Genomic DNA, 16615 nt, shown 5'->3' on the forward strand with positions numbered 1-16615 from the left:
AATCGGAGAAGCCGGCACCCCCCTCTTCATGCGGTTATCTATTTTCACTGTGCTGGTTCGGCCCCATCGAAACCCTCTCCACTAGAGCGTGCTCCTCGCTTCTTGTCAGCCAATTAGGTAAGCAAAGCCGCTGAGTGTAGACAATTTTATTGGTTTTGAAAGCGAACAAAGGTGACCTCCTATAAACGAGGAGAGTGTTTGATTGGGTTGTTCAGAAAACGTTGCGGTTCACCGCCCGATGCTTGCGTCGGTGGTTACGTAAATTTGACGTCAGGAGTTTGGAATCAAAACAGTTTGGAATAATTTTACGTTATAGCGCCCCAGCATAAGTGTACAAAACAATGAATCCGTGCCTGCCAAGCACGCATATACCGGTAAAAATTTAAATCCAGGCCAGAGGTCACGTGGGTGGTCGATGATGCTGAACGTTATTTTGCGTTTATAATAGCAAAAACAAGTACAGAGTCAGTATTCAAGAGTGCAATGTATACTTAGGAACAATAACTTTCTACTCTTTATTATGTAATAAAAACGCTTCGATTAGTGTGGGAGAAAGTTTGTAGGTTGAAATTGCGCTTACTACGGCGCCTCTAGCGGGTGACTACGGCGCTCCCTGGGGCAACTTTTTGACGACGTACTATGATTGGTTTATTAGCAGCACCACGCGGTCGATTTTTTCGCCCTCCGTGGCCATTTGTTGAACTTGAAAGTGTGCGGGCCTTGACCGTCCGCAGCCGCGCAGAGTACAAGTACGCAGTTGCTGGCAGAGTAGAAGCCAGACCCCCTCCCTCCCGCACTGCCTTCCCGCTTTCCTCCTTTCGCGCGCGAGATTGAGTCTCCAGTTCCCCTTGCACCCGGTCGCAAAATACGCAATTGGTCCCAGAGCACAACGCCGCCCCCCTCCTATCCACCTACGGCCTTTCGCGCGACGAAAGACGTCGCGTTTGCTCTCCGCCGTGCGTTTGCTCTCCGTGAAAGCGCGAGTCCCTCGCGCGCTTTCATTCGCACATACTACATACGGCGCGCGGCAACGATTTTATCGCCCTTGGACGTTATACGGAACGTCATAGCGACGGCGAGGCTAACGGCAGAAATCCGCTTGGAGTGTCCATATAATTGCTATCGCAATAAAACACCGCGATCCCGACGTTTTACGATGCCGAAGTTTAAAAACGCCGCAATCCCGACGTTTTCATACGACGCCACAAGGTGGTGGGAACGCCGCCATCCCGACGTTTTCATACGACGCCACTAAGTGCCGCGACACGTCTGAAATGGTTTTACGATCCCGAAGTTTAAAACGTTCCGCCATCCCGACGTTTTCATACGACGCGACAAGGTGGCGCGATGCATCTGAAGTTGTTTTACAACCCCGAAGTTTAAAAACGCTGCCACTCCAACGTTTTCATACGACGCCACAAGGTGGTTGGAACGCCGCCATCCCGACGTTTTGATACGATGCCACAAGGTGACGCGACGCGTCTGAAATTTTTTTACGATCCCGAAGTTTAGAAACGCCGCCATCCAGACGTATTCGATCGATGCCACAAGGCGGCACGACGCGTCTGAAATTGTTTCACGATCCCGAAATTCAAAAACACCTTCATCCCGACGTTTTCATACGAGGCCACAAGGTGGCGCGACGCGTCTGAAATTGTTGATCTACTTCCGGTCTATCTTTCCGTTGCCGGGCACGATCTCTTGGAACCTAGCTTTTACAGCTTAGCTGTAAACGATATGGTTGATCCCTCTTTCATAGGAATCGGTAGAACACGAAAGTGAAACGTGTCTTCAGAGAAGCTGTTACATGTTTGTTTCGTGAACTCACGGTCCGCTGCAGCGAAAGGCGCACGATGTCGGAGACCGTGTTGCATGTTTGCTTAGCGTGCAGCGTCCTGGTTGCGAGCAGCGTCCAGCTGCCGAGTCACTTCGGCGACGGTACGAGCATTTTGGTCTGTAGGGTCTTGGGCAGCCAGTTGAGTCGCGACGCGTCCAGCTTCAGTAACGTGAGTGGCACATTTCGCAGCGTGCTCCGCGAACGCGCGAAGGCGTTCCTCTTCACGCAGAGGTGTCTCTCGCCGGACCAAAGCGATGCCTTTCTGAGCCACTTAGCGCAGCAGTTTTCTATGCCATCACAAGCGAAGCAGCTCCTTCCGCGTGGCAAAGCCTACACGCGGCCCGCGCGCCGTATCTTGGAGGTAATCTGCGGCGGCTGCAAAGCTTAAGGCGAGCTGAGATGGCTGGTGGCTTCATGCGTACAATCTTCCCGCGTGCCTATAATGTTGGAAGCCACGTGATCAAGAGCGCTAGGGCAGTAGAGCGTGCTCTCCTCTCGCGCGCCGTATCTTGTAGGTAATCTGCGGTGCCTGCAAGGCTTAAGGCGAGCTGAGATGACTGGTGGCTTCATGCGTACAGTCTTCCCGCGTGCCTATAATGTTGGAAGCCACGTGATCAAGAGCGCTAGGGCAGTAGAGCGCGCTCTCCTCCCGCGCGCCGTATCTTGTAGGTAATCTGCGGTGCCTGCAAGGCTTAAGGCGAGCTGAGATGGCTGGTGGCTTCATGCGTACAATCTTCCCGCGTGCCTATAATGTTGGAAGCCACGTGATCAAGAGCGCTAGGGCAGTAGAGCGTGCTCTCCTCTCGCGCGCCGTATCTTGTAGGTAATCTGCGGTGCCTGCAAGGCTTAAGGCGAGCTGAGATGACTGGTGGCTTCATGCGTACAGTCTTCCCGCGTGCCTATAATGTTGGAAGCCACGTGATCAAGAGCGCTAGGGCAGTAGAGCGCGCTCTCCTCCCGCGCGCCCTATCTTGGAGGTAATCTGCGGTGGCTGCAAGGCATAAGGCGAGCTGAGATGACTGGTGGTTTCATGGGTACAGTCTTCCCACGTGCCTATAAAGTTGGAAGCCATGTGATCAAGAGTTTGCAAGGCTATAATGTTGGAAGCCATGTGATCAAGAGCGCTAGGGCAGTAGAGCGCGCTCTCCTCTCGCGCGCCCTATCTTGTAGGTAATCTGCGGTGCCTGCAAGGCTTAAGGCGGGCTGAGATGACTGATGGTTTCATGGGTACAGTCTTCCCACGTGCCTATAAAGTTGGAAGCCATGTGATCAAGAGTTTGCAAGGCTATAATGTTGGAAGCCACGTGATCAAGAGCGCTAGGGCAGTAGAGCGTGCTCTCCTCTCGCGCGCCGTATCTTGTAGGTAATCTGCGGTGCCTGCAAGGCTTAAGGCGGGCTGAGATGACTGGTGGTTTCATGGGTACAGTCTTCCCACGTGCCTATAAAGTTGGAAGCCATGTGATCAAGAGTTTGCAAGGCTATAATGTTGGAAGCCATGTGATCAAGAGCGCTAGGGCAGTAGAGCGCGCTCTCCTCTCGCGCGCCCTATCTTGTAGGTAATCTGCGGTGCCTGCAAGGCTTAAGGCGGGCTGAGATGACTGGTGGTTTCATGGGTACAGTCTTCCCACGTGCCTATAAAGTTGGAAGCCATGTGATCAAGAGTTTGCAAGGCTATAATGTTGGAAGCCACGTGATCAAGAGCGCTAGGGCAGTAGAGCGTGCTCTCCTCTCGCGCGCCGTATCTTGTAGGTAATCTGCGGTGGCTGCAAGGCATAAGGCGAGCTGAGATGACTGGTGGCTTCATGGGTATAGTCTTCCCGCGTACCTATAATTTTGGAAGCCATGTGATCAAGAGCGCTAGGGCAGTAGAGCGCGCTCTCCTCTCGCGCGCCCTATCTTGTAGGTAATCTGCGGTGCCTGCAAGGCTTAAGGCGGGCTGAGATGACTGGTGGTTTCATGGGTACAGTCTTCCCACGTGCCTATAAAGTTGGAAGCCATGTGATCAAGAGTTTGCAAGGCTATAATGTTGGAAGCCATGTGATCAAGAGCGCTAGGGCAGTAGAGCGCGCTCTCCTTTCGCGCGCCCTATCTTGTAGGTAATCTGCGGTGCCTGCAAGGCTTAAGGCGGGCTGAGATGACTGGTGGTTTCATGGGTACAGTCTTCCCACGTGCCTATAAAGTTGGAAGCCATGTGATCAAGAGTTTGCAAGGCTATAATGTTGGAAGCCATGTGATCAAGAGCGCTAGGGCAGTAGAGCGCGCTCTCCTCTCGCGCGCCCTATCTTGTAGGTAATCTGCGGTGCCTGCAAGGCTTAAGGCGGGCTGAGATGACTGGTGGTTTCATGGGTACAGTCTTCCCACGTGCCTATAAAGTTGGAAGCCATGTGATCAAGAGTTTGCAAGGCTATAATGTTGGAAGCCACGTGATCAAGAGCGCTAGGGCAGTAGAGCGTGCTCTCCTCTCGCGCGCCGTATCTTGTAGGTAATCTGCGGTGCCTGCAAGGCTTAAGGCGAGCTGAGATGACTGGTGGCTTCATGCGTACAGTCTTCCCGCGTGCCTATAATGTTGGAAGCCACGTGATCAAGAGCGCTAGGGCAGTAGAGCGCGCTCTCCTCCCGCGCGCCCTATCTTGGAGGTAATCTGCGGTGACTGCAAGGCATAAGGCGAGCTGAGATGACTGGTGGCTTCATGGGTATAGTCTTCCCGCGTACCTATAATTTTGGAAGCCATGTGATCAAGAGCGCTAGGGCAGTAGAGCGCGCTCTCCTCTCGCGCGCCCTATCTTGTGGGTAATCTGCGGTGCCTGCAAGGCTTAAGGCGAGCTGAGATGACTGGTGGCTTCATGCGTACAGTCTTCCCGCGTGCCTATAATGTTGGAAGCCACGTGATCAAGAGCGCTAGGGCAGTAGAGCGCGCTCTCCTCCCGCGCGCCCTATCTTGGAGGTAATCTGCGGTGACTGCAAGGCATAAGGCGAGCTGAGATGACTGGTGGCTTCATGGGTATAGTCTTCCCGCGTACCTATAATTTTGGAAGCCATGTGATCAAGAGCGCTAGGGCAGTAGAGCGCGCTCTCCTCTCGCGCGCCCTATCTTGTGGGTAATCTGCGGTGCCTGCAAGGCTTAAGGCGAGCTGAGATGACAGGTGGTTTCATGGGTACAGTCTTCCCACGTGCCTATAAAGTTGGAAGCCATGTGATCAAGAGTTTGCAAGGCTATAATGTTGGAAGCCATGTGATCAAGAGCGCTAGGGCAGTAGAGCGCGCTCTCCTCTCGCGCGCCCTATCTTGTAGGTAATCTGCGGTGCCTGCAAGGCTTAAGGCGGGCTGAGATGACTGCTGGCTTCATGCGTACAGTCTTCCCGCGTGCCTATAATGTTGCAAGCCATGTGATCAAAAGTTTGCAAGGCTATAATGTTGGAAGCCATGTGATCAAGAGCGCTAGGGCAGTAGAGCGCGCTCTCCTCTCGCGCGCCCTATCTTGTAGGTAATCTGCGGTGCCTGCAATGCTTAAGGCGGGCTGAGATGACTGGTGGCTTCATGCGTACAGTCTTCCCGCGTGCCTATAATGTTGGAAGCCATGTGATCAAAAGTTTGCAAGGCTATAATGTTGGAAGCCATGTGATCAAGAGCGCTAGGGCAGTAGAGCGCGCTCTCCTCTCGCGCGCCCTATCTTGTAGGTAATCTGCGGTGCCTGCAAGGCTTAAGGCGGGCTGAGATGACTGGTGGTTTCATGGGTACAGTCTTCCCACGTGCCTATAAAGTTGGAAGCCATGTGATCAAGAGTTTGCAAGGCTATAATGTTGGAAGCCACGTGATCAAGAGCACTAGGGCAGTAGAGCGTGCTCTCCTCTCGCGCGCCGTATCTTGTAGGTAATCTGCGGTGCCTGCAAGGCTTAAGGCGGGCTGAGATGACTGGTGGTTTCATGGGTACAGTCTTCCCACGTGCCTATAAAGTTGGAAGCCATGTGATCAAGAGTTTGCAAGGCTATAATGTTGGAAGCCATGTGATCAAGAGCGCTAGGGCAGTAGAGCGCGCTCTCCTCTCGCGCGCCCTATCTTGTAGGTAATCTGCGGTGCCTGCAAGGCTTCAGGCGGGCTGAGATGACTGGTGGTTTCATGGGTACAGTCTTCCCACGTGCCTATAAAGTTGGAAGCCATGTGATCAAGAGTTTGCAAGGCTATAATGTTGGAAGCCACGTGATCAAGAGCGCTAGGGCAGTAGAGCGTGCTCTCCTCTCGCGCGCCGTATCCTGTAGGTAATCTGCGGTGCCTGCAAGGCTTAAGGCGGGCTGAGATGACTGGTGGTTTCATGGGTACAGTCTTCCCACGTGCCTATAAAGTTGGAAGCCATGTGATCAAGAGTTTGCAAGGCTATAATGTTGGAAGCCACGTGATCAAGAGCGCTAGGGCAGTAGAGCGTGCTCTCCTCTCGCGCGCCGTATCTTGTAGGTAATCTGCGGTGGCTGCAAGGCATAAGGCGAGCTGAGATGACTGGTGGCTTCATGGGTATAGTCTTCCCGCGTACCTATAATTTTGGAAGCCATGTGATCAAGAGCGCTAGGGCAGTAGAGCGCGCTCTCCTCTCGCGCGCCCTATCCCATAGGTAATCTGCGGTGCCTGCAAGGCTTAAGGCGGGCTGAGATGACTGGTGGTTTCATGGGTACAGTCTTCCCACGTGCCTATAAAGTTGGAAGCCATGTGATCAAGAGTTTGCAAGGCTATAATGTTGGAAGCCATGTGATCAAGAGCGCTAGGGCAGTAAAGCGCGCTCTCCTCTCGCGCGCCCTATCTTGTAGGTAATCTGCGGTGCCTGCAAGGCTTAAGGCGGGCTGAGATGACTGGTGGTTTCATGGGTACAGTCTTCCCACGTGCCTATAAAGTTGGAAGCCATGTGATCAAGAGTTTGCAAGGCTATAATGTTGGAAGCCATGTGATCAAGAGCGCTAGGGCAGTAGAGCGCGCTCTCCTCTCGCGCGCCCTATCTTGTAGGTAATCTGCGGTGCCTGCAAGGCTTAAGGCGGGCTGAGATGACTGGTGGTTTCATGGGTACAGTCTTCCCACGTGCCTATAAAGTTGGAAGCCATGTGATCAAGAGTTTGCAAGGCTATAATGTTGGAAGCCACGTGATCAAGAGCGCTAGGGCAGTAGAGCGTGCTCTCCTCTCGCGCGCCGTATCTTGTAGGTAATCTGCGGTGCCTGCAAGGCTTAAGGCGAGCTGAGATGACTGGTGGCTTCATGCGTACAGTCTTCCCGCGTGCCTATAATGTTGGAAGCCACGTGATCAAGAGCGCTAGGGCAGTAGAGCGCGCTCTCCTCCCGCGCGCCCTATCTTGGAGGTAATCTGCGGTGACTGCAAGGCATAAGGCGAGCTGAGATGACTGGTGGCTTCATGGGTATAGTCTTCCCGCGTACCTATAATTTTGGAAGCCATGTGATCAAGAGCGCTAGGGCAGTAGAGCGCGCTCTCCTCCCGCGCGCCCTATCTTGTAGGTAATCTGCGGTGCCTGCAAGGCTTAAGGCGAGCTGAGATGACTGGTGGCTTCATGCGTACAGTCTTCCCGCGTGCCTATAATGTTGGAAGCCACGTGATCAAGAGCGCTAGGGCAGTAGAGCGCGCTCTCCTCCCGCGCGCCCTATCTTGGAGGTAATCTGCGGTGACTGCAAGGCATAAGGCGAGCTGAGATGACTGGTGGCTTCATGGGTATAGTCTTCCCGCGTACCTATAATTTTGGAAGCCATGTGATCAAGAGCGCTAGGGCAGTAGAGCGCGCTCTCCTCTCGCGCGCCCTATCTTGTAGGTAATCTGCGGTGCCTGCAAGGCTTAAGGCGAGCTGAGATGACTGGTGGTTTCATGGGTACAGTCTTCCCACGTGCCTATAAAGTTGGAAGCCATGTGATCAAGAGTTTGCAAGGCTATAATGTTGGAAGCCATGTGATCAAGAGCGCTAGGGCAGTAGAGCGCGCTCTCCTCTCGCGCGCCCTATCTTGTAGGTAATCTGCGGTGCCTGCAAGGCTTAAGGCGGGCTGAGATGACTGCTGGCTTCATGCGTACAGTCTTCCCGCGTGCCTATAATGTTGCAAGCCATGTGATCAAAAGTTTGCAAGGCTATAATGTTGGAAGCCATGTGATCAAGAGCGCTAGGGCAGTAGAGCGCGCTCTCCTCTCGCGCGCCCTATCTTGTAGGTAATCTGCGGTGCCTGCAAGGCTTAAGGCGGGCTGAGATGACTGGTGGCTTCATGCGTACAGTCTTCCCGCGTGCCTATAATGTTGGAAGCCATGTGATCAAAAGTTTGCAAGGCTATAATGTTGGAAGCCATGTGATCAAGAGCGCTAGGGCAGTAGAGCGCGCTCTCCTCTCGCGCGCCCTATCTTGTAGGTAATCTGCGGTGCCTGCAAGGCTTAAGGCGAGCTGAGATGACTGGTGGTTTCATGGGTACAGTCTTCCCACGTGCCTATAAAGTTGGAAGCCATGTGATCAAGAGTTTGCAAGGCTATAATGTTGGAAGCCATGTGATCAAGAGCGCTAGGGCAGTAGAGCGCGCTCTCCTCTCGCGCGCCCTATCTTGTAGGTAATCTGCGGTGCCTGCAAGGCTTAAGGCGGGCTGAGATGACTGCTGGCTTCATGCGTACAGTCTTCCCGCGTGCCTATAATGTTGCAAGCCACGTGACCAAGAGCGCTAGGGCAGTAGAGCGCGCTCTTCTCCCGCGCGCCGTATCTTGTAGGTAATCTGCGGTGCCTGCAAGGCTTAAGGCGGGCTGAGATGACTGCTGGCTTCATGCGTACAGTCTTCCCGCGTGCCTATAATGTTGCAAGCCACGTGACCAAGAGCGCTAGGGCAGTAGAGCGCGCTCTCCTCTCGCGCGCCCTATCTTGTAGGTAATCTGCGGTGCCTGCAAGGCTTAAGGCGAGCTGAGATGACTGGTGGTTTCATGGGTACAGTCTTCCCACGTGCCTATAAAGTTGGAAGCCATGTGATCAAGAGTTTGCAAGGCTATAATGTTGGAAGCCATGTGATCAAGAGCGCTAGGGCAGTAGAGCGCGCTCTCCTCTCGCGCGCCCTATCTTGTAGGTAATCTGCGGTGCCTGCAAGGCTTAAGGCGGGCTGAGATGACTGCTGGCTTCATGCGTACAGTCTTCCCGCGTGCCTATAATGTTGCAAGCCACGTGACCAAGAGCGCTAGGGCAGTAGAGCGCGCTCTCCTCTCGCGCGCCCTATCTTGTAGGTAATCTGCGGTGCCTGCAAGGCTTAAGGCGAGCTGAGATGACTGGTGGTTTCATGGGTACAGTCTTCCCACGTGCCTATAATGTTGGAAGCCATGTGATCAAAAGTTTGCAAGGCTATAATGTTGGAAGCCATGTGATCAAGAGCGCTAGGGCAGTAGAGCGCGCTCTCCTCTCGCGCGCCCTATCTTGTAGGTAATCTGCGGTGCCTGCAAGGCTTAAGGCGAGCTGAGATGACTGGTGGTTTCATGGGTACAGTCTTCCCACGTGCCTATAAAGTTGGAAGCCATGTGATCAAGAGTTTGCAAGGCTATAATGTTGGAAGCCATGTGATCAAGAGCGCTAGGGCAGTAGAGCGCGCTCTCCTCTCGCGCGCCCTATCTTGTAGGTAATCTGCGGTGCCTGCAAGGCTTAAGGCGAGCTGAGATGACTGGTGGTTTCATGGGTACAGTCTTCCCACGTGCCTATAAAGTTGGAAGCCATGTGATCAAGAGTTTGCAAGGCTATAAAGTTGGAAGCCATGTGATCAAGAGTTTGCAAGGCTATAATGTTGGAAGCCATGTGATCAAGAGCGCTAGGGCAGTAGAGCGCGCTCTCCTCTCGCGCGCCCTATCTTGTAGGTAATCTGCGGTGCCTGCAAGGGTTAAGGCGGGCTGAGATGACTGCTGGCTTCATGCGTACAGTCTTCCCGCGTGCCTATAATGTTGCAAGCCACGTGACCAAGAGCGCTAGGGCAGTAGAGCGCGCTCTTCTCCCGCGCGCCGTATCTTGTAGGTAATCTGCGGTGCCTGCAAGGCTTAAGGCGGGCTGAGATGACTGCTGGCTTCATGCGTACAGTCTTCCCACGTGCCTATAAAGTTGGAAGCCATGTGATCAAAAGTTTGCAAGGCTATAATGTTGGAAGCCATGTGATCAAGAGCGCTAGGGCAGTAAAGCGCGCTCTCCTCTCGCGCGCCCTATCTTGTAGGTAATTTGCGGTGCCTGCAAGGCTTAAGGCGGGCTGAGATGACTGCTGGCTTCATGCGTACAGTCTTCCCACGTGCCTATAATGTTGGAAGCCATGTGATCAAAAGTTTGCAAGGCTATAATGTTGGAAGCCATGTGATCAAGAGCGCTAGGGCAGTAGAGCGCGCTCTCCTCTCGCGCGCCCTATCTTGTAGGTAATCTGCGGTGCCTGCAAGGCTTAAGGCGGGCTGAGATGACTGGTGGCTTCATGCGTACAGTCTTCCCGCGTGCCTATAATGTTGCAAGCCACGTGACCAAGAGCGCTAGGGCAGTAGAGCGCGCTCTTCTCCCGCGCGCCGTATCTTGTAGGTAATCTGCGGTGCCTGCAAGGCTTAAGGCGGGCTGAGATGACTGCTGGCTTCATGCGTACAGTCTTCCCACGTGCCTATAAAGTTGGAAGCCATGTGATCAAAAGTTTGCAAGGCTATAATGTTGGAAGCCATGTGATCAAGAGCGCTAGGGCAGTAAAGCGCGCTCTCCTCTCGCGCGCCCTATCTTGTAGGTAATTTGCGGTGCCTGCAAGGCTTAAGGCGGGCTGAGATGACTGCTGGCTTCATGCGTACAGTCTTCCCACGTGCCTATAATGTTGGAAGCCATGTGATCAAAAGTTTGCAAGGCTATAATGTTGGAAGCCATGTGATCAAGAGCGCTAGGGCAGTAGAGCGCGCTCTCCTCTCGCGCGCCCTATCTTGTAGGTAATCTGCGGTGCCTGCAAGGCTTAAGGCGGGCTGAGATGACTGGTGGCTTCATGCGTACAGTCTTCCCGCGTGCCTATAATGTTGCAAGCCACGTGACCAAGAGCGCTAGGGCAGTAGAGCGCGCTCTTCTCCCGCGCGCCGTATCTTGGAGGTAATCTGTGGCGGCTGGAAGGCTTAAGACGAGCAGAGATGGCTGGTGGCTTCATGTGCGCCGTCTTCCTGTGCGCCTAGTGTTCAAGAGACGCGATGAAGCGAGCGGCAGCAGAAAGCGTTCACTCCCCACTGCCAGCACTTTTCATCACGTCATCATTGTGACAGCGAGTGCTCGCGGTCATCGAGTGAGATCTAATCATGTTTGTCTTTGCCGCATGACAGCATGCTTGTTAATTTAATTAGTAAGCGAATGTCTTCTGCAACTTATTCGGCCCATAAAACTAACAACGTTACTTAGTGTAAATGTATAATACTTTCCTACAGCTACGAATCGTTCGCTTTCTGGGCGAAACTGCGACGTTTTAAACTAAATAGTCGATCACACGAATTCTGATATTCGCTGGCACAAATGCGAGTATTATGTCGCTGAGCAAAAACATATTCATCTTTATTTCAGCTAGTGCTTTAAAACGTAACATGAAGTCTTTGTTAAAACGGTATATTCCACTGTAATGATACAGCATGTATGTTTCTTTATGGCTGCCGGCAGAGCTACATATCGGGCCTCCGCTGGATTTTCGTCTATTTCCTTGTCCACTTCAACACAACCATCCTCTCACAGGTTGCGGAGATCTTCAAAGATTTGTTTCTGGTAACTAGAACGTTTCTTCTTTTTTTACTGTGTATGATATGAGCTGCATTCCTCCACTTGTCTCAGCAAAACGGTCACTGCACCTCAATGTATATGTGATTAGGAATTCGGTCAGAGTGTCTTTTTCAAGCTGACAGCTGAGTGCACTCAAGCGATGCCGTACACGTTTACATGCAACTAAGGCAGTCGACGCCTGTTTATTGGCAGAGGGTTGCATTTTGCATTCTCCTTCAACAGTAACAAATATACTTGATTTAATTAAAATGACTTAGTATGAACTGCTACAGGTGTGACCTTATATGGTGGTCTGCCACATTTAGCTGGTAAAGCTAGACGCTGAACCTGAATCACACTCGCATATCACAAGTAGGAACGGCGAGGGCGTGAAAGCGCTTGTGTGCATTCGTTCACCGTTCCCGAATATGTGACACCAACCAGGTGGAACGTCCACGCGTGCCTTCATAATGTTTATTTGAAATACTCCTTCCGACCACACTCACTGTCACTGAGAGTTGATTTAATTATCTTATTGCCCTACCACCTCCTCGTTACTTCAAAAAGCACTATAAAAATGGACGCGGTCTTGATATCAGAATTTAGCTGCAAAGCTTCCGTTGTATACCTTCATGATACTACATGTGGATAACAGCCCAAGTAACCACGGATATCAGTGGGACGTCCGCCACAAGTCCGAATGTCCATCCTTCTACATATCCATCACGGACGTCCTTAGAACTTACAAGAAATGTCTATATCCCGTTCGGATGTCCAAGACATCCGAACGGGATATAGACATTTCCCCAGACGTCCTGATCCATTTTTTAGGGGCGAAGCTCCTTAGGGTGTGGGTCGTTCCTTCCTCTGTAGTAGTAGTAGTAGTAGTAGTAGTAGTAGTAGTAGTAGTAGTAGTAGTAGTAGTAGTAGTAGTAGTAGTAGTAGAAGTAGTAGTATGTAGCCACCTCTAGTTTATGAATTGCTCAATAGATGGCGTTGTGTGTCCGTAGCCACCTGTAGTTTTATGAGGTGTTCACTAGATGGCGTTCCGGTTCCGCTTCCACTTCCGGTTCCACTTCCGGTTCCACTTTGCGCACGTTCGGTGCGCACGCGGGCAAAACGCCGACGGCGTCGACAACTGTTCTGCGCGTTGCTGGTGCTGCTGCATGTCCAAGTTTATACAGCTGATAAAACTACCTTGAGTCGACCCCATGGCTGCTTCGCATACTACTCAGGGTTCCCCTACGGGAAGATGGTGTAATTTTCTCTCTCGTTCCCGACGCGCGCTCTCTTTATCTCTCGTCCGTAGCTGTGGTTTACCCAAATGATCCCCCGGTGCTTCGCCCACTCATCATCATTCACTTCGTGGATATGCTGTGGCTTTTTTTCCCCCGGACATCATGATGAGGTTGTCAGGGGGACATCCTGTTTTGAACGTCCTCTGGCTGTACATAAATGAGCATGCCTAGGACATAAGTTAGGACATGAATCAATGTCCTAATATGAAACGAATATAGTTGAAAATTCTAAAGGTTCGTAATTCATTTTACGTTTTCATATTTCTGCACTCTATTGAATACATAATCTGAGTTATTTTTGCAAGGCAGGACGAGTAGCTGACACATCCTTGCAACGTAAGACGACAGTTATGCAGATTTTAATATTTGGGCAAACCCACTGTAGCATGAAGCATAACGGATCTCAAAGGCTATGCTTTCACGGGCTGCATGAACGATACATCATAGACGCCATGTAGTGGTAGACAACCTCTAAGGCTGTGCTCTTGCTGTTTGAATTCAATGGAAGCGACTTCGGGAGTCGGAACACGTCACAGACTTTTCGTTTTTCGACACAACTTATTCCCGAAACAAGTAGTTACTTCACTGCCTAATTTTATATATAATAAAAACGTTTCAACAAAACTATATTTGCGTCGATGTGTTAGAAAAAAGTAAGTTACATACTAATACTTCTGGAGTGGCAGCCGCTGTGGCCGCCTACGAAAGCGAGTGAAGCCACCGGCGGCCATATTGCTGGAGGCAAAAGAGGGCGGTCCCAGACGATTTTATATTCGATTCATGGGCGCCGCCATCTTGGGCTGTTACACAAACAATTTATTAGTTTTATGAGAAGTCACGTAACATGGTCATGAAACGCTGAACGCATTTACACAACTGGGGCGCTATAACGTAAAATGATTCCAAACTATTTTGATTCCAATTTCTGAAATCAGCCTCCAGGATTGGTCAAAACATTTTCGGGCCACTCCCAACTTCGCCTGTCTGGCACGCGACGTCACGAAAACCGCGATAGCTCCCCATCTGATATAACGTGTACGCACTGATTATGCATGATTAAACCGCACAAAAGAAAAATAACCATTCCTGATTCGACGCCTTTTCACCATTAGCCCTCTGCTATTGGTCCAATGTTTTCTGGCTACGCCCACTTCGCCTGTCTGTCACGCGACCTCACAAAACAGCGAAAACTCACCACGACAAAGTGACGCGTACGCGAAAAATATGCATTAATATGCCGAACAAAACTGACATTTTTTCCGAATAGCCACAGACTGCACCGTTCCGAAAGGAATAGAAGATGGCTGTCCGCCGATCGCTCAGGGCCGGTATTTTGTAGCGATGCCTTTCCGGTAATAATGCCTTTTCGCGCTTATCGCGCTTTGTCAGTTGTCAGAGCGACGGTCCGCTCGCGTTATCAACGGGATCAGCCGGCCGTGAGCGGTGGATGATAAGACTAGTATAGAATAAGTCATAAGTCATACTTATAAGTTGGCAACAAAGGCACACGGACCGCGCGAGTTGTGTAACTCCGCCAGCCAATCACAGAAGCAAACAAAATCGTCGGTTTACGACATTCTCAAAATGGCGTCGTATCTGATACGACTGTACTTGTACGTTTCACTATAATAGACGAGGGAAAACGTATAAAATTACGCGCTTATAATTTTATTTTTGTGGTTACCGCCTTATTTAGGTGACAGGGAAAGTTTGAAGAACGACTATTTGCAGCCTTGCGGAGGAACAGTGGCTGAGAGGGCGTGGGCGGGACTTGAGTGCAGACTTGGGTTGTATCCGATTATATCAGCATGTATATTTGTTGCTATGAACAGTATTCATGTGTGCTTTGTGGACTTTTTAGCATTAGGTGGAAGTACAAGATTTGTATTTTGAAGCTGGTGTGCGCGCACTTCTTGGTTTATGTGCAGCAGTGCGACGACAGTGGAATGCATTGAAGCACCCTACCGGTTGTTATATAACATTGGTTGGGAGCTTGAACGCATTCCACTATAGCGGCGTCAAGGTGTGTGTGTGTGTATATATTGTCACGTAGTAGTGACGGTAAAGAAAACAGTCGTAAAACTGTGTATGACAAAACTGGTGTTTTATTGGGCGAACCTGTGCCCACAGAAGCAAGCTACACTCGAAGCACAACGAAAGCGGCGAACACAGTCGGCGGTCGTCGAAATCTGATCAGCGGCGAGACGCGTCGGCTTTTATACCTGAGTCATCGAAGGTTCCAGATTAATCCCTGATGCCCGCGTGTCTTCCAGAAAGTTCTAGACACTTCGCGTCGGTCACACAATCAGATAACATAAGCGTCGGTGAAAACAGGCAACGAAAAGAAGCATCGATAACGTTCTAGAAACTTCCGATACAGGCGCGTCCTGCGCCGAGCGATAACGTTTAACATTTGTTAGCCGGTGGAAAGCGGCCACCGGTGAAAGATAAACATGTATACGTGTCAATACCCTCCCCTTAAAAAGCATCGTCCCGATGCTACAAACACGAAAGCGAAAACAAAACCACGCGTACAGAAAGGGACAAAAATAACAAAGCAACAAAGGACCCAAGTTCGTCAGCGGGCGTAGAAAGGCTTAAGACGCACCACGTGGATGACTTCAGGACGTGTGCGGGGCCGCTGTGATTGCGAAATACCGTCTGGCACGACCTCAGTCCAGTGCGCCAATACGTCGGATGATCTTGTATAGTCCGAAATAGCGACGTAAGAGTTTCTCGCTAAGTCCTCGTCGGCGTATCGGAGTCCAGACCCAAACACGGTCTCCGGGCTGGTACTCGACGTAGCGTCGTCGAAGATTGTAGTGTTGGCTGTCGGTTCTCTGCTGGTTCTTGATGCGCAGGCGGGCGAGCTGTCGACTTTCTTCGGCACGCTGCAAATAGGTGGCAACGTCGAGATTTTCTTCGTCGGAGACATCCGGTAGCATGGCGTCAAGCGTCGTTGCCGGTTTCCTTCCGTAGACCAGGTTGAACGGCGCCATGTGCGTCGTTTCTTGCATGGCCGTGTTGTATGCGAAGGTCACGTACGGAAGGATGGCATCCCACGTCTTGTGTTCGACGTCGACGTACATTGCCAGCATGTCGGCGATGGTCTTATTTAGGCGCTCGGTGAGGCCATTCGTCTGCGGGTGGTAGGCGGCGGTCCGGCGATGGCTTGTCTGGCTGTAGCGCAGGATGGCTTGAGTTAGTTCAGCCGTGAAGGCCGTACCTCTGTCGGTGATGAGGACTTCTGGGGCACCGTGGCGCAGGAGGATGTTCTCAACGAAGAATCGGGCTACCTCGGCGGCACTGCCTTTGGGCAAGGCTTTTGTTTCGGCGTAGCGGGTGAGGTAGTCCGTAGCTACGACGATCCATTTATTCCCGGACGTCGACGTCGGAAAAGGCCCCAGTAAGTCCATCCCGATCTGCTGGAACGGTCGGCGAGGTGGCTCGATCGGCTGTAGAAGTCCGGCTGGCCTTGTCGGCGGTGTTTTGCGTCGCTGACAGTCTCGGCATGTCCTTACGTAATGGGCGACATCGGCAGAGAGGCGAGGCCAGTAGTATTTTTCTTGTATCCTCGCGAGTGTGCGGCAAAAACCGAGGTGTCCAGCCGTTGGGTCGTCATGGAGAGCTTGCAGAACCTCTGGACGCAATGCTGAGGGTACCACGAGGAGGTAGTTGGCTCGGAGGGGCGAGAAGTTCTTCTTTAGGAGAATGTCGTTTTGCAAGAAAAACGACGCCAATCCTCGCCTGAACAC

General features: G+C 51.7%; 1 protein-coding gene across 1 annotated transcript in view; it reads left to right on the forward strand.

Annotated features, from left to right (window-relative positions):
• Positions 1 to 16615, forward strand: part of LOC119445261 (uncharacterized) — an 83405-nt gene that overhangs the window by 13264 nt on the left and 53526 nt on the right. The window contains exon 4 of the mRNA XM_049664970.1: positions 11467 to 11568. Coding sequence (XP_049520927.1) covers positions 11467 to 11568 — 102 coding nt within the window. The remainder of the gene's footprint in view (positions 1 to 11466; positions 11569 to 16615) is intronic.

The sequence above is a fragment of the Dermacentor silvarum genome, chromosome 3 (assembly GCF_013339745.2).
Source record: "Dermacentor silvarum isolate Dsil-2018 chromosome 3, BIME_Dsil_1.4, whole genome shotgun sequence".
NCBI lineage: Eukaryota > Metazoa > Arthropoda > Arachnida > Ixodida > Ixodidae > Dermacentor > Dermacentor silvarum.